The following is an 18,200-nucleotide window of genomic DNA, read 5'->3' as shown; positions in this document are numbered from 1 at the left end:
GTCGTGGGCCTGTTGGACTGCCCATATAGCTGTTTTTCTAGCGTGGAGCTGGTAACTGCAGCCTCCCATTCGGACGGCATGATGACTTCGCCACCACGTAACAAGGAGCACCGCCAGAGCATGTGTTCTAGATTGGCTTGGTAGAGAACAAAACGCTCACTTCACTTTGTTTTTATTGCCCTCTATAGCCTATTGAAATTTATAGCATGCTCTAACTACAAAGCCAATCGTGCACCCTTCTCAATATGTAGCCCCTGTTTTCACCATTGGAGCACCTTGCCACAGCAAGCAGGAAAAAACCAAATTTGTGACCGTCTGTGTAAATACACCAATCTAGGTAAGGTATGGAACCGCGTGCATTCCCAGGATTTGGGGACATCTGTGCGTGGCGCCATCTCTCGGCGGTAACGACGGCCTCCTGCCGTAACTGAATGGGAGATATGCGAAAAAAATATCTCTTGAAAAAAGCAAGCTATCAAAAACGACTCGGGGTTCTACATAGTAGAGACCTACTGGAACATTTTGGTAAAATTGCAGTATCGCACTACAAAGCCTGTGCTTCCCGGGGCAATTGAACCCGCCCATTAGAATACATGGGGCCCCCATTGTAAAATTTTAAACACTCTGGGAAGCCACGCGGTTTGTAGCGCCACACTGTAATTTTAACAGAATGTTCAAGTAAGTCTCTGCTGTATAGAACCGGGAGTCGTTTTTGATATCTGTATTTTTTCGTCAGATATGATTGTTTTCGCCTATTCCCATTCAGTTACGGCCGCCACCGCAGTCCCCGACGACAGATGGCGCTACGTGCATATGTCCCCAAATCCTGGTCATGCACCACGTGTATGCGTATAAGCAGCCGAAAGGGAAAAAAAGCTGTCATAGCATTATTTTCATATACCACACCACTGCTAGTATATACAGTCTATAAGTTTCTTATGGCATAGTTTGAAGAAAAGGAGATGGCTCTTAAGAGGCTCGTTTTTCTTTGTTAGACCACAATATAATGAGAACTAACAGACAACGCCAAGAAGTATAGGGGGTGTTATCTGTAGTATATAGAATATAAAATTTGAAGAAAGCAAAGTGGACCGAAATGATAACTTGCCGCCGGCAGTGACCGAACCTAAACCTTCGAATAGCGCGTCCGATGCTTTACCACTGAGCTACGGCGGCGGTCATCCTCCCGTACCACTTTAGGGGATATGTATGTGTATTTAAACCTAGGAGTGTTAGTCAGCGCAATCGCAGCCATGGCGGCAAGTGGGAACACTTTTTTCTGCCTGTTGGCGTGGCGTAGCACGTGATCATTTTACGAGCTGGAAGCTGACCAACAATCCCTCTGATTATTGGTCAGCTTGCAGCTCATAAAATGATCACGTGCTACGTGACGCCAACACGCAGAAAAAAGACTGTTCCAACTCGCTGCCATGGCTGCGATTGGCGCTGACTAACACTCCTAGGTTTAAATAAACATACATACCCATAAAGTGGACGAGAGAATGACCGCCGCCGTAGCTTAGTGGTAGAGCGTCGGACGCGGTTATTCGAAGGTCGCAGGTTCGGTCGCTGCCGGCGGCACGTTATCTTTTCGTTCACATTGCTTTCTTGACATTGATATTCTATATACTACTGATAACACCCCCTGGTGATTCCACGTAAGATCGAACAAACGATGGCTGGTCGACCTCGTCAAATTTACATTCAAAATTTTATATATTATTGCCTGATGAGTGGAAAGACGAGATCCGCAATTTGTTTTGCCGCCAAAAATTTTTTTCGAACCACAGGAAATCAATATGACGAAGAGGTGGAGTGGAGGGCTCATCCGCTCTGCTGTTTTGGCCGACTTTCGTTATGAATTTCACAAAATATATTAAAGTTCGGTAGCTGAAATTTTTTTATCCTAAATGTATCCACGTTTTTGCCTTCTGCTCAGGTATTTTTAGTTTTTATGTGTAGTGTAGATGTTTTTATAAAAACCTCAAAAATGGCCAAATCGGCAAAATTGTCTTTACTTTGAAGGTCTTATCTCAACAAAGCCTTGTAGTATAGCGACAAAAATTTTGCATTACGTTCTTCGCATGCGTAATCTACCAAACTTGCCGAATCGTGTATTTATATACTTTTCAGTAAAGAGGATGATGGGCTAAGTTCAAGAAAACACCGAACAATGGAAACTTCTGACGAAATTAAAAAAAAACCCATTTTTTAAATTTCTTAAACTTTGTCCACTTATTCTCCTCCACATCATCTTTCACAATCATTAAAAACAGTTTGCGTAATGTCGTTGCACTAATAGTTACGGCCCCTCCAATAAGACCCTTAGGCAAGGATGGGCAATTCCGACTTCTTGCCCAGCAAGTGTATAAAATGACAGGCAGGATTGAATTTCTTTTCATTAAAAGGCCAGCAGGTACCTAAAAAGGTGCTGCCGGCACTGAAGACGTTAATTTTGAAAATATTTGGTCACTGCAGCGGCCACGAGCGCGGGGCTACCGATCAGGCGCGCGCGCACCCGAGATGCTCGTTGTAAGAGACGGCGCAGTGAGAGCTCGTTTTCGCGTCCTCAGACGATTGAGTTCGAAACAGCAACACCTCTCGGGTGACTGAACGCACGTGCACCGGTAGTCGCAGTGATCTGGTTAATTGCGTCGATTTCTTTTCAGGGGGCATAAGAATGTCATCGTTATACAGTGGTTCTGTGAAGATCTTTCATGCTGTGGGTGGCGCTTTGATCGCCACAATGTGAAGACGCATCTCACCTGAGCTCTTCGATGTTTTTATGATAAAGTGTGCAGCTTATCGCACAGTGAGCGGAAAACTGGGCAACGTCTCTGTGAACGTTTTTGGTGAGTGTACACTGCCTTTTCGAAGCATCAGCAGCCGTCTTTTTCTTGGCTACGACGAACGCTTGAACGGCGGACTGCTCCCTTAGGCTTAACAGCGCGAAGGCCCAACTCGAGTGCGGTCCCGGCGATGCCGGCTCGGTGAATCCATCATCATGCCGCCGACGCCACCGCACCACTCGCATTCGAGTGAACCGAACGCTGGAGCTTCGTATTCGCCTAGCAGGAGAGAGGCCGGAAAATTGGACAGCAGCTCCTCCAGGATGCAGACAGCGCGTCGAGCGAAGCACGCCGAGGACAACGGAACGCCAAGCGAACGCCGAGTAGCAGCAGAAGATGCCGGACTACGCCCCTTGAGGGAGGTGACCAGGAAGACAGGGCCACCACTAAACGACCAAATGGATACCGAGGATACAAGCGACGATGGGGTGGGTGCCAGAGACGCGCGCGACGACGAAGGGAACGCAGAGTGGTCTCTGTTTACCAAGCGGAAACCGATCCGGAAAGTCAAGCCCGAGCAGCTTCGCCTCGAACGGGTAAGTCGACCTCATTTTGCTCTCTCGATCAGGCCACTTAATAAGGTACATGTGCATGATATACCTAAACAGGCTATAACGGCTGCACTAGAGATGACAGCTAAAAGTTGGGAGCTAGCAGAATTAGCGATCTTCCGTTACGAATCTGCAGCGAACTGCATAAAAGTTACAGTGAGGGATGAAGAACATGCTGAACGGCTTACTGCGCTGACACGATTGACTGAAAAAACGTGCGGCCGAGTTCGTATGTATGAAGTGCGCATCGAAAGAGTTCCGACACAGAGAGCAGGTAGCAGTCGGGGGGTTATCAAGGTGCGTCCCGACCAGACTATCGACTACATCATGGACCACTTGAGATGCGAAACGGCCACTATCCTTGACGCGCGGCGACTTGGAAAGACGAACATGCTGCTGCTGACGTTTAATACGCCATCACCCCCGAACGAGGCTCGTATTTGACTATGAGATCACAAGGGTGTACGAGTACAAACCGAAAATCATAGCCTGCTATAACTGCCACGGATTGGGACACATTGCCAAGTACTGCCCTTCAGAGGAAGTTTGTAAGCAGTGCGGCCGAAAACATCCTGAAAATGCGGAATGCGATGAAGAGCTGTTCTGTGTTGCCTGTCAGAAGCAGGGCCATATATCACTAAACTCAGCCTGTCCTAGTCGTGCACCGAAAGACTTTCAGAATCTCAGGCATAATGCAGAGGTACCGCAGAAGACAGTCAGCTGGTCTGAAAAAGCACAAGCGGGCATCCCCAAACAACCTGTGCTATTAGATGAACATGAGCAACAAATAAAAGAGTTAAAAAAAGAAAATCAGCAGCTGAGAGCCATGCTACAGGAATTGCTCGAAAGGCTAACACCACAGCAGCGAGATATACCACCCCAAACGCCATCTCGGGAAGGTGAACAACCTTCACCGACAGCTAAAGCACAACGCGGCCGATCAAAAAGTCGCGTCGGGCGTTCTTCGAGTAAGAAAGTTACGGCGAATTCTAAAACGCCGCCTTACACCGGAGCTGCGCCGTCCCAGCAGAGTAAGACGCCCTCAGCGTCACAGCCTGTCACTGCTCAAGACTCGGCATATGCACAGATGTTGAGCATCCTAAGGCAAGAAAGGTACACTGAGACTCAGCGTTTAGAAAAGAATCTACGGGAAGAATTTCAGGCTGTAACTAATGCAATACAAACACAGATGCAAACACTTTTCATGGAAATCCACAAAGTTCTGCAGACTCGAGATGACGAACCTAAACGGCGTAAGCCGGCAGATTAAATATGGCTACACGACCTATAATCATTCAGTGGAACTGTCGCAGCTTCACGCAGAATGGTTCTACACTAAGACAGCAAATTAGGCAACTGAAACCTCTTGTCGTATTGCTACAGGAGACAAGAGGACCATGCAGAGTTCAAGGTTATCGAACCTTTCAAAAAGCTACCATACTACATCAGGGCAAAGGAAATCAGCAAGCGCAAGGCCAGGCCGCTGTTTTAGTTAGGCAAGACTGCACTGCTACCGAACTCCAAATTCCACACCTAAGTAACGAATTTAGAGAGGTAGTGGCAGTTAAGCTATGTCCGCAAGGACATCGTCCAATGGTTGCAGTCTCCGCGTACTACAGGCCTTTAACGAGCAAAGATCGGAACGACTCTTTTGAATGGCTGCGTGAAGTAGAGGCACAGGCGGGAAGCCTTCCTCTCTTGGTGGGCGGCGATTTCAACGCCAAACATCCAACCTGGGGCTACACCAAGGCTGATCCGAGAGGGCGCGTATTCCACGATGTAATAGAAATGTCGACTTTGAATATATGCAACTCACTGGACACGCCAACTCGTATAGGGCTGCACGCGAAGCAGCAGGACACGACACCCGATTTGACGCTAGCCTCTGCCGGGCTTGTGCGGCAGTGGGAAGTTAAATCGACAACATGGGGAAGTGACCATCTACCCATTATCATTACACTCAATCGGAAAAAGGTTAGAGAGAAAAGAGAGGTACTTGTTTTTGACTGGGAAAAATTTCGAATGGCCACCGGAGATTGTTTTACAGATTTCGAAGGTTTCAGCGCTGCAGTCGCTGAGGCGCGTCCATACGCCAGGGAATATATCCCATGCAATGACACCGCGACGCACATGGATATGCATCTAGCAAATCTCTGGCGCAAGGCTAATCGCCTAACACAACAGTACCGATATAAAGGAAAACGTCATCGGGACCTCATGCGTCTCAAGCGCCAATACCGACTGATAAAAGAATACCAAGAAATGCTCGAAGCCGACGCGTGGCACGACACGTGCGCAAAGTTGGGTCGAGAACCTGGTCTAATAAGGCTATGGCAGATTCTCAGGAGCCTACTTGGAAAAAAGAAAGGCGCGCCTCCTCTCTCAGAACTCTTCCTACGGGAAGAGCCCACATCACTAGAGGACCGCGTCATTCATACTTTTTTCCCACATGCTGCTGAAACACCACCACTACAACTGCCATATATCAGGATAGCCGACCCTAGAGCGGAGCTTGACACACCCTTCACGCTAGGTGAGCTTGTAGCAGCTTTGGCCCAGAGCAAAAAGAAGTCCGCCCCTGGACACGATGGAGTGACATGGCAAGAACTTCGCAATCTCAGCGACGAAACACTAAAAAAACTTTTAACTATCATTAACGAATCCTGGGAATCCGGCCTTGTACCCGATTCACTTAAACTTTCGCTCATCTATCCTATACCGAAGCCAGGAAAAGACCATACAAAGCCAGCGAATCTGCGACCAATAGCTCTGACTTCTACAGTCTGCAAACTCATAGAGCGAATGCTGAACACACGGATACAGTACTACATCGAATACGAGAAACCCGGACTACACCCTGCGCAGGCAGGTTTTCGGCCGAACATGGGCACACATGACTGCCTGTGGTTACTTCGCAGAGTAATCAACCGCAAATCTCGTAAACTGATGCCAGACTACATCCTTGCAGTAGATATGCGCAAAGCATTCGACAACGTTAAACAAGAGGCTATACTACAAGAATTGGCAGCAAGGTATCCCAGCCAAAAAGCATATAATTGGATTCGCAGCTTTCTCCAATGTAGACCAATCAGGCTCCACGGCAAAGCACCGGGTTGGAGTCCGAGGACCTATTATCTGGATAGGGGTGTACCCCAGGGCTCCATCCTCGGTCCTTTGCTCTTTAATCTGGCCATGACGCGTGTGGCAGAAAGGCTTGAGCAAGAAACTTCGGCCCGTTTTACTATCTACGCGGATGACATCACAATATGGACAGAAGCGGCGGATTATCCCGACGAGCAGAGCATGCAAATTGAACTCCAAGCAGCTATACTCACCCTCATCGATACATTAGGTACCCTCGGACTGGAGCTGTCGCCAGAAAAGACGGAATTGATTAGCGTGGACGGAAAGAAAGCGACCAATGCAAGCAAGCAGATCACACTACACATCGGCGAAAGCGACATTACATCCACCAACGGACAAATTAGGGTCCTCGGAGCACAGATTGCTAGTTGCAACAGTCCCCAGCAATGGATCCGAGCCTTAAGACGCACGTGGAGCCCGATGTTGCACATGGTCCGACGCATTTCCAATAAACACGGTGGAGCAAGACAGAAAACGTGCCAAACACTTGCCAAAGCAGTCGCTGTCGGAAGGATTCTTTATGGGGCACCTGTGTATGAGTTCTCCGATCGAGACCTCCGTGACCTCGAGAAGTTACACAGGGCGACCCTCCGTACGATAGCTGGACTCCCGAAGCACACGAGGAACGAGGAGCTGCTCAAGCTTGTGCCGATACCACCAATAAGGGACATAATCAATGAAGCACGAATTCGCATGCGATGTCGGCTTGATAACACACCACAAGGCAAACAAATCATGGCATGGGACAACAGAGTTCATGCGCCGTTGGGGCACGAGGACACGACCACAGCACCACCATGGGAAGCACCGCTGAGCACACGGAAACAACAACGCCCGATCGCTAGGCGCAACACAAAAACCAGGCAACTCTTCGAGAAAAGGCAGCGCCTCAGAAAACCTGAGAAAACCATCGACATCTACACTGACGCAACAATCATACACGAACAAGCTAGTATGGCCTGGGTCAGCACATCCGCATCCCGCTACAATGGCTATCACAGTTGCCAGCTTCCCGGTGGTGCACCCTTACATGCAGAGTTGTTGGCCATATGGGGAGCGGTCAACACTATTCCGATTGACGCAGGTAACACAGCAAGCGAGAGTCTTCGAAATAGCTTTCGTATACTGACCGGATTCATACGAAGCGGTGGCTGAACTTACAGCAACAACGACTGAAGATGCGGTGGCCAACGATATTAGAAAAAAGTTAAAGAGATTACAGGATTGCGGAATCGATGCGGAAATTTTGTGGACACCGGGACACACTGGCACGGACGGGGGAAACGAAGCCGCTCATGCGGTCGCCGCGCAAGCGGGTGGGCTTGACTATTCATTGAGCACCCCACACCCCAGTTCGTCGCCAAACCTGGCGGACCTCAATCCCTACCTAGAAATGCTGCGCGCAGGCTCTCCTAGCAGAGCATTTATGCATTATATTCGCGTAAAATTGAAAACCGACAGTAAACGAAGGCTATTAGAAGCTACACCAGCACCTCTATTAAGCGACAAGGGCGGACTTACTCGCCAGCAAGAGATATTTCTGAATAAGGTTATGGCCAATGCAGCATACACACCACATGTACTTGACAAATGGATTAGGCCCAGACAAGCAATTGCAAACACTTCTCCCCGATGCCCACATTGTCAAGAATTATGCAGAGCAGATTTACACCACCTCATTTGGATTTGCTCAGCTTTCTCGCGAGGAAGAACACGCATCCAACACTTGCCACGCGACGACATAAGCGCTTTAGGAAGCGTGCTACAGTCGAATGATGAAGCACAAAAAGCACTTGCGAACTATGCTAGTATAAGTGGCCTGTTTCGAGTGGTGTAGAAGAGGTCGACGATCTCGCGCGAGAGCGACTCCATTGAACTTATACCGAAAACGGATTCGCACCAAGTCATGTTAATTTATTGTGCATATGCTGTTTACCGAACAATCCCTTCCCCACCTATTCCCAAACTGCGGCCGAGCGCCTTCCTCTCCTGTGAAATAAAGGTTCAATTCATTCATTCATTCTTCTGAGCAATATGCAGCATGTGGTGATAACTCTCCAATCCGCAAACCTCGGTAATTAACGCAGTGTTTAATTGACTTTTAAAATATTAGCTGCAGCGAAAAATCTTCAATACAAATGTTGTAGCGCTTGCTCAGAGACGTCGAATTATCCCATCTACGCTAACTGTCAATCCGCTATGGTGAGTAATTAACAAAGACTACCTCATTAATTTAAAAAAAATACTAACTCCAGCGAAAAATCTTCGGTTCAAAATTTGTATTGCTTGTGCAGAAACGTAGGTTTAATTCATCTATATGCTAAGATAACCGCTCTGTCTAATTTTTTCACCTTTTCTTTAAACTGTATATATATATATATATATATATATACATATATATATATATATATATATATATATATATATATATTTGGCGCAAGTTAGCGGAAACTCTCTGTATAGGAGCTCGTGGAAGACACGGTGCGAGCATTACTGCGCAAATATCTCGGCGGCAAAAACACCATTTACAACCTCATTCAGAAGGACAAGAGAAAAACTCCTCTGTGGCATGTCTCTCTTGTGATGTGGAATGTAGATTCCAGGCGAGGAATATCTACGTTCCACATGACTTCGAGCTCTACATATTGCTACATTGATTGAAGTGCGCGCCAGGCAGGCGCCTACGGTCTTTCCCGCAAAGTCCAGGGCGCTTTCAAGAGATGTGCCCTTGTTAGCATTGCGATACGTAGCCTTGCGTTATTGCGGAGGTCTTGCCTTTTCACATTCAATCACAGAGAATGCTGCGGTTCCGAAAACGAGTACAGACGACCATGCAGGAAGCATATAGCGCCTCAACTAGCTGTGAGGCGCCTATTATTCTTCCGCAGTCGCATAAACAAATGTGCGAACGCGCTGTAGGCCGTGCATTCTAATACGATTTGGCTTTGCGTAACATTCGCTAATATAAAATCGATATTTGGACGGAAAGCCGTCCGGTCAGGAATAGACATGAAGACAATTAAAAACATGCATAACCGGACCGCTCACACCGTCATTTTTCACTTGTGAACAAGGCTCCCGTACGGGGGCCGAAACGTCGTGCTTTTATTTGCTTTTAATCGTGGTCAGAGTGTTGTTTTGTCTTCATTCGCTAATATATTTCACGATCGTGTGCTGTCATGGTCTATCGTTATAAAGACTATTCCTATTCGCTTTTTGAGGAAGAGAATTGCTGCTGTTTTTTGGTATACATTGTCTTCATTGGCACGGAAACAGATTTCACATGGAGAATCAGCGCGTGTGTGCGTCGTCTTCCATCTTGCTATTCCTTATACTGCGTTTCTTTCGTTCTTTAGAGAAGCGTGATTTCATCAAGAACGGTAAGTGCAAGCACTGTGCGACGAAAGGGACCCTCGACCACATAATCTTGGAGGGCGATAGCTCCCCAGGGGCTCAATGGAATATAAATTGTAGAGAGGCCTGGGAAGCCCTGCTGCGGAGCGAGGACCCTGCTTCACAGCAACAAGCCATCAGTTTGGCGGAAGGAGCCGCGAAGAGTCAAGACCTCTTTGCCTGCCTAATCGCTTCACCCTAGGCATGTGTGCCGGGGACGGGGAGTAGAGGGCCTCCTTAGTGGCGTATCAACTTGTTCTTGAGTGGGGGGAGGGAGCCTCGAAGCGCGCGCGCACACACACACACACACACACACACACACACACACACACACACACACACACACACACACACACACACACACACACACACACACACACACACATATATATATATATACAATACACACACACACACACATATATATATATGTGTGTGTGTGTGTGTGTGTGTGTGTGTGTGTGTGTGTGTGTGTGTGTGTGTGTGTGTGTGTGCCCAGCACCGTGAAAAAAACAGTGCATTTTATAATATACCCCAGAACAAGCATAAACATCCGTACCCTTGAAGTAAGCAGTATTTTTTAGACAACCTTTTGTTGGGCGAGTTGGTGTACGTCCATATTTGCTTTTAAGGTGCGAAGGAACGCAGTCACAAGAAAGGATATGAAAGGCGCTCTGTCCCGTGTCCTTTCTTGCGATTGTGTTCCTTCGCGCCTTAAAAGCAAATATAAGCAGTATTTGCAGCCACGACTGCTTATACATTAACAGATGATTTTCAAAAAGCCATAAATGCTTGGAGAGCGGCGCAGCGAAAGACTAGCACGGGAGATGAGGCAACGAGTGCACTTGACCTCGTTGCATCCTCTCTCGTCCTTGTCATCTGATGTGCCGCTTGCCTAGAATTTACCCATGCACCAACTAGCCTAGCAACGCATTTTAAAGCAGTGACTATATTAATGAATATTTATGAGCGTATGTTACTTGTGTCGCTCCCAGCAGTACATTTCGTAGATAAATTAGTGACTATCCTTTTATATCAATAAGTTGTTACCGTTATATATGTTTATTAACAGAGGTAGTAAAAACTGCAGCATAGGGTTTCCCTAATTAGTACTGACATAGTTTACTTGCCAGTCTAGATGTTTGCCTGTATATTTTGTTTTGTTTGCGGTTAGTCCAGCGAGTGATTCTTACCGGTACAAGTGTATCGGTAAGCATAACTGATTTGATTTGATTTTGTAAATGCGCCGTTTCTACAGGCAAGTGGTGTCACGAATAGGAATAATGCTTATAACGTTCCATGCCTTTCCCCCAGTCCAACTGAGCTGCGCTAAAGGGGCAGAGGCTTTGCACAGTTTCTCTTCGTTGTGTATGCTAACTGTGTTACGTTCTTGCTCAACTTCATAATAATAATAATATCTGGGGTTTAACGTCCCAAAACCACGCTATGATTATGAGAGACGCCGTAGTGGAGGGCTCCGGAAATTTCGACCACCTGGGGTTCTTTAACGTGTAAGTACACGGGCGTCAAGCATTTTCGCCTCCATCGAAAATGCGGCCGCCGCGGCCGGGATTCGATCCCGCGACCTACGGGTCAGCAGTCGAGCGCCATAACCACTAGACCACCGTGGCGGGGCTGCTCAACTTCATGTGACACCGTGTGCTCATTGACCATTTTATATGTGCGGGGCATGTGAATTCGACCAATGCTACAGCATGCAAACGCATTTAACATTTCAGGACACAGTGCTGGGCCTTCAGGCCCTGTCTACGTTCGCCACCTATGTCAGCAAGGATCCAGTGGACATCACAGTTAAAGTCGACGGCTGTGGCGTTAGCGAGTCTTACAGCCTGAAGGAGGACACTAAGCTGGTCGTACAAGAGAAGAAGGTCGTGAACTTGCCCAACAAGCTTACCTCAGAAGCAACGGGTACCGGATGCGCTTTGGTGTCGGTGAGTCATATTATCATGCTATCGTTAAGTGCTTGAGGACAGTGGCCATTTTTAAAATGTTGAATAGCTTTTTTAAGGCACTTTAAAATACGTAATAAAATCGGAAAAACACGTGGTTTGTTTGCGAGCCAATTTACTTCTTTTTAAATTTACTTGACAAAATAATTGGCTGCAAGCAGTGTCCTTTCTGCGAAGTTCTCAAGCTTGAAAAAAATTCCAAAAAGAAAAGAAATATTAAAAGTCTATCAAAAAGCTTAATTTGTGTAGAGGCACGCATAATATACGCGAAAAGCAATAATTGTCCAGATTTTTTTTTGCAATACTGTTTGTTATATGAGGCGTTTTTTTCGAAATGGGTCAAATCCATCCAAAGAGAATTTGAGAAAAAGGCAAAAATTTGCTATGCAAACTAAATACAACGCTGTCAAAGCTATTCTATGATATGTTTTACATGTCGGCTAGGGGAAGTTTCTGGCCACAATCAATTAAAAAATATGCAGCGGATTTCGCCATTATTAGCATGATAACCTTGGATTTCGCTCATTTCGAATTGAGACATGGAATTCAATGCGGTATTCTTGAAAAAACTTTATTGAAATTCGGGCAGTGGCACATTCTTACTTCGTCGGCGTCGACATTGCTTCTGTTCACGATGTCGTCGACGTCTCGGGACCGATCTCTCGCCGATCTCTTCACTTCCATCAAAATCCATGATAATCCAGCTCCGAAAGGGCAAAAAAAAAAAACTTGCACAAACACCCAGAAAACAGGCAGAGTAGTCAGGCTAGGCGGGAAATCACACGGAGGCTTCCACGTTCGCCGAATCCCGTGATCGCCGAAGCGCTCTACTATCGGCATACTGGATTTGACTCATTTCGATCCATACAGCGCATGGATCTGGCTCAATTTCGTTTTGAAACGGGATCTGTGAGCACACGTAGCTGTTGGTATTTGACTCATTTTGTTCCGATCTCTCTTTTAGAGGAAAGTTGAGAGAATGTACTTGCCAATGGAGCAATATTTGAGCTAGTTTCGGTTTCTGGATTTAGCCCATTTCGAAAAAAAACGCCACATATATAATATATGAAATTCTGTTTGCCAGATGAACGTTTCTTTTTTTTTTAATCTCGCGTTGGTGTCAAAATAGTATTGCGCCATTGCAAGTACCTAAGATGTCATCCAGACGCATGTGTAAGGTCTGTATATAAGTGTTACCTGTCACCGACGCTTAGCATACAAAGCCGCTGACGCTTTATAAGAGGGGTAGGCAACCTCTTGAGACGCGGGGCCGAGTTTCATGAAGACGACAAGTCGGGGGCCGCATGGCAAATCGGTGGGGAGGGGAGGGGAAGGAGGCTTTGCACGCAAAGAAAAAAGAGGAGGAAAAATGATGTACAAAACTAGAATAGAAATCATGTTTATTTTCAGGACGTATGTCACAAGGTTGCATTTTATAAACATGGGTTAGAAGCGAAGAAAAAAAAACTCTCACAATGTGACTTTTGGTGCTGAACATTCTTAACCAACTCTCAAACATGTACATCAAGGTCGCTCATCGACAGACGCACAAAGTCTTGGAAGTGTTGATTCATTAGTTGGAGGAGGGGAGAGGGAGTTTCTGACGTCGTGCCGAGGGCCATATTGCCTCGTAGGCCGCAGGTTGCCGACCCCCTCCTATATTTTTAACAACCTAGGGTTCAGTAACGTGCACCGACATCGCACAGTACAAGGTCCTCTAGCGTTTCGTCTCCATCGAAATGCGAGCGCCGCGGCCGGGTTCGAACCAGGTAGGGCTGCAGTAGTCGTATCGGCATCAAGACTGAAGCTGAAGTGTTCTTGCAGTTCTAGATGAGACTCAGCTCAGCCAAGCTGCCCCATTTTAGTGAGGCAAAATTTACCCGGATGCTGGAAACGCATGCATTGTGGACGCACGCAGAGAACATGGGTTTTACGCGGCACAAAGTGCGTTTGGACGCAAATACCATGAAGTGAAGTCGTTTGACCGTTTAAACTACACGTTAAATAACCTCGGTGTCGGAGCAAATGCACTGTTCGGTCTTCCGTAGCTGGTACGACTGTTCTACGCTCGCAGGCTACAATAATTCCATTGTTCCCGCTGAGCTTCTCCGTGTATATGCATTTATTTGAGCAGCAAATATTGCCCTGGGCACTTACTAACTGCGATTGTTTCCGGTTGATCTCATCTTGTGCACTACCAAAGTCTGTAACTGCAGTACATGCCAATAGCGGCGCATCTCATCATGCCAGCGCTGTGAGACGCTTGGTAGCTATCAGGGCGCTGTTGTTTCTGCCTGGCAGCAGCAGTGACGCTGCGTGCTGCGTCACGCCAATTCACGTCTCCCCTACTCATAGTTAGGACATCGTCCCAGGAGTTCAAGCGCGACGCTAAGATTTGCATCGCTGTCATTGCTTCGCTCGTGAAGTAAAACTGTGAGATGTCCTTTTTTTAGTTAAATTAAGCATTTATCGCTTACCCGCACTTTCAATTCGTTTTACTTCTTCCCATTCCAGACCACATTGAAGTACAATGTTCATACGGCACCCAAAAGCGAAGGCTTTGAGCTTACGGTCACTCCGTCCCAAGAAACAACAGAGTGCAGCGACCTCAAGCTCCACATTTCCGTAAGGTATACAAATATCCTGCTCTTACACGAGCTTTTCAGCTAAGTAAAATGTTTGAATTTGTTCACCTGGTACATTTCAATTTCTCGTTTTCTTTTTTTTTTTGGCACATTTACTTGATGGACCTATTTTTATCATTTTGCCAGGTACGAGGGCGAGCAGCCCTCTAACATGGCTGTGCTGGAGCTCAAGCTTCTGTCCGGCTACATCCCTGACGAGGACCACATATACAGGGTACGTATTTGCACTCCCTTAAAGTATACCTTGAATATTCATCAGTGACCATGGCAACTTTAGCGAATTCGGGTTCACCTATGAACCTGAAGTGTCTAACTATTCTATTCTCATTATATTTCTTTACAAGCCCAGTACAGTGGGAAGGAAGGCACGCGGTGGTGGTGATGGGGGGGGGGGGGGGTATAGTGTAACTATTTTATGTGAACATATTTAGCGATCTAACAAAGGAACGAGTCCTGTATCTATTCCCTTAGTTCATTTTACATGAACAACCTTCGAAAAATCTAGGCGTAATAGATCACTCAAAAGGCATGGTGCTGAAGGCAGGTGTACTGGTATTTTCACTTATAACATGGTGCGTGCCAAGCATCGCTTCTTTTATTTTACTTGATCAACTGTCGGAGCTTCACAAACCCGTGAGAACGTGGTCGCTGTTTCGACGCCACACCTCCTTCTATAGTAAGGCTATTCAGCTTTCCGACCCCTTTGGATCACTGACAAAGCTCAATGCGAGTTTACGTGGGGCCGTTTTCTCTGCAGCTATACCGTGAGAAAGACGTCAAGCTGAAGAGGCACGAAGTTGAGAAGAACCAAGTCAATTTCTACTTTGAGGAGGTAAGGCCGCCTGCTTTTCAGCAAGAGTACGTAGTTCAAGAACGCATTTGCGAGTGCACACTGCAGAAGTTGTTTTTTGACGCACTCCTTCAGTGACGAAATAATATCGCGAACATCTGGGCCCATTTCAAAAAAATTCTTTGTTCGTAAGTGATATTGGCCATTGGCTGGCTGCCTTCGGTAACGATATGCCAAGTGTTAGTATTCGTCGAAATGCAATCTTGCGTGCAATAATAGCATGAGTTTTGTTTTGGGGATCTCGAAGCCCTGTTCATTAATGCACTCATCGACAAGAAAAAAAATTATAAGGTCGTGTAAAAGCAGCAAACCTGTTGCACATAGTTAAAGAAAGAAGGTCGGGATATCTCTTCTTGGTACTAGAAAAAAATGTTTGTTATATCTGCACTTGCACCATTTATAACGAAGCCAATCATAGCGACGATATACCGATTCACAGTGAGGGATATTTCGGTGTTGATAGCTTTCTGGGCCCGAACTCGCAAAGATTTCGTTTCTAGAATGCCGTTTGCCATTGTCCAGCTGGCTTCGCTAAGAATATCTCCAGCATCACCACTGACAAAAGATTTCTCTTGCGAACGATTCTAGCGTAAGATCTGTTTGTGAATACAGGCCCTCGTTTTCTCATATACTATTGGCTACACAAGCAGGATTAGTGCACGTCAGGACAATCCGTAATGTAGCTTTCACCGTGTTCAGCCAGGAATGAACATAGATCAAAAATGGAACCCTTATGTGCAAATGTTTTCTGAGAAGCGGCATTTATTTAATTTCAGATAACTTCGGAAATCAAGCGCTTCGACGTTCGCCTCCACCGCGAGTTTGCCATTGAAGACGTGAAGCCCGCCACAGTGAAGGTCTACGACTATTATGAGCAAGGTGAGTGCACTCAACCGATTTTAAAAACGCCAGGCCTGCGCTGAAACCGCAGCACAGTCACAGCGAAAGCTGGAAGAGCGGCGTTTCTAGAGCTACGCTATAAATCATTGTAATTTTACTGAGACCCTGAATAAGTGGATCATGCGCTTATGGGCTTCCTTGGCAACCAATACAAGTGCACTTGCGAGGAACGGAAGCAACATACACTCCTATGGCTTGTAATTATCGTATTCATTAAGATGCAGAACGACATAAAAGCATTTACACGGTTCAAGAGGGGGACTTGCTCAAAACCATACATATTATGGAAATTAGTAACAGTACTAAGCGGCTAGCACAAACTCAATTTCAGCGAGCCTATGCTAGACCTGTACTTATCGTTCACCTAGTTAGCTTTCGTACACGCTATAAAACGGTTTGCTCTGCAAATGACAGGTCATCCACCTGCATTCTGTATCTACGCAATCGCAACTAAGCACTTTGTAACCAGCACTACTAGTAGCGGAGAGTATATATTTTTGCCTAAATAAGTGAAACGCTGTATGATATTCCGACGCTTTCTTCTCTTTACAGAAAACAGCAACCTTGTGCCTTACTCCCTCGTGGCGTCCTGCAGTAAACATCGCTCATCATTTCTTTTCAACATTTATTTTTCTTTTGCTAGTGCCCTTTTGTTGGAACGAATGCGAGAATGACAACACGAGTCAGAAACACAACATTAAGGCAAACACGTATTTACCTTTTCGCACCTATATATTTTATGTCTCTCTCTTTCTCTCTCTCTCTCTCTATTTGCCTTCACCAGAATCATGCTTTTCCGCTTTCTCTATAGCGTTCACCTCCAAAGGCTTTTTATAGCGGTCACACTTTTTAAAGGACCAATGCACGAGTACTTATTTATACGTGTCATGTTTAACACAATATTTATTATTGTTTGTGGGGTTCGCCGTCCACTCCGATGAAACGGGCCGCTCGTCGAAGTCGGGGTAATTCAAAAAGCCATTTATTAATAAAACTTTAAAACCGTGAGGGCAACAAATGACAACACATGAAAGCAAACTTCCCCGAACACTTCCTCGCCGGTGGCGCTAACCATGGCCCCGACGGGCCACACGCCGCGCACACACGCGCACCTCACGACAGTTCGCCGGCAACTCCCACTTGACCGCTCGCCGTGCCCGGTTATGAAGCTGGTCTGCATCCGGGCGCAAGCGCAGTGGCCCTCGCTGCTGTGTCTTGTAACCGCCGGTGCTGACATGGGCGAGCGTGGTAATTAGGCGATTATAGAGGGTTCCCCACATGTGTTAAACACAATATTTAATTCCAGTCCCCGAATATGGGTGGAGGACGTAAGGATGCGCCGCTACAGTGTGTATGTATGTGCGTGAAAAAGGTCGTGGATTTGTGATGTCGCCATGTTGAGTTTTTTTTTTTCCGTAGAGCGTTTTAGCGAGCCGAGTGGAAGAGTAGCTTTTATATTTTGTACTTGCGAGGACGATGACCACCTTGTCATCTTCGAGACTTCACTGTTACAATTAGTGTGACGAAGAGTAAATAAAGCTTAGTGTTTTCACAACCAGTGTCGTTTTCTTGTCCGTATGCAAACGCTTGTACCACGACAGACCTTACAAATAAGCGCTTGTATTCAGCGCTCTCTTGTAAGGCGGATGCCTATCGTTAAAAATCCTTTTGGGCAAGAGTTCTTCCCCTAATCAGGAGTGCCCATCTACTGAGGATGGTGTCAGCCGCAGCAAAGAGCCGTGGAAGGTAAATGGTAAGCGAACGTTACAGGCGCCCCGTAACACTCTTTTCAGCATGGCCAGAAAACGCTGCCGATCCTTTGTCGTGGCTCCTGAGAACACGAGAGCCAAACATAACAGCGCAGCACGCGGCCTTTAATTTACATTTAATTCTCAAAA

The 18,200-nt window shown here is 46.4% G+C and overlaps 1 protein-coding gene across 1 annotated transcript; it reads left to right on the top strand.

The window, feature by feature from the left end:
- The first annotated feature begins 3,247 nt into the window (after nt 1–3,247).
- LOC119398563 (alpha-1-macroglobulin) lies at nt 3,248–17,686 on the top strand. Its single transcript, XM_037665402.2, has 7 exons — nt 3,248–3,385; nt 11,677–11,889; nt 14,422–14,537; nt 14,679–14,766; nt 15,310–15,384; nt 16,179–16,281; nt 16,855–17,686. The coding sequence occupies exons 1-7, from the start codon at nt 3,248–3,250 to the stop codon at nt 16,974–16,976; spliced, it is 855 nt and encodes a 284-aa protein (XP_037521330.1). The 3' UTR covers nt 16,977–17,686.
- The last annotated feature ends 514 nt before the right edge of the window (nt 17,687–18,200 follow it).

The sequence above is a fragment of the Rhipicephalus sanguineus genome, chromosome 7, assembly GCF_013339695.2.
Source record: "Rhipicephalus sanguineus isolate Rsan-2018 chromosome 7, BIME_Rsan_1.4, whole genome shotgun sequence".
In the NCBI taxonomy this organism is placed as follows: domain Eukaryota; kingdom Metazoa; phylum Arthropoda; class Arachnida; order Ixodida; family Ixodidae; genus Rhipicephalus; species Rhipicephalus sanguineus.
Note: the sequence above shows the minus strand (reverse complement) of the source record. Positions and strands in the feature narration are given on the sequence as shown.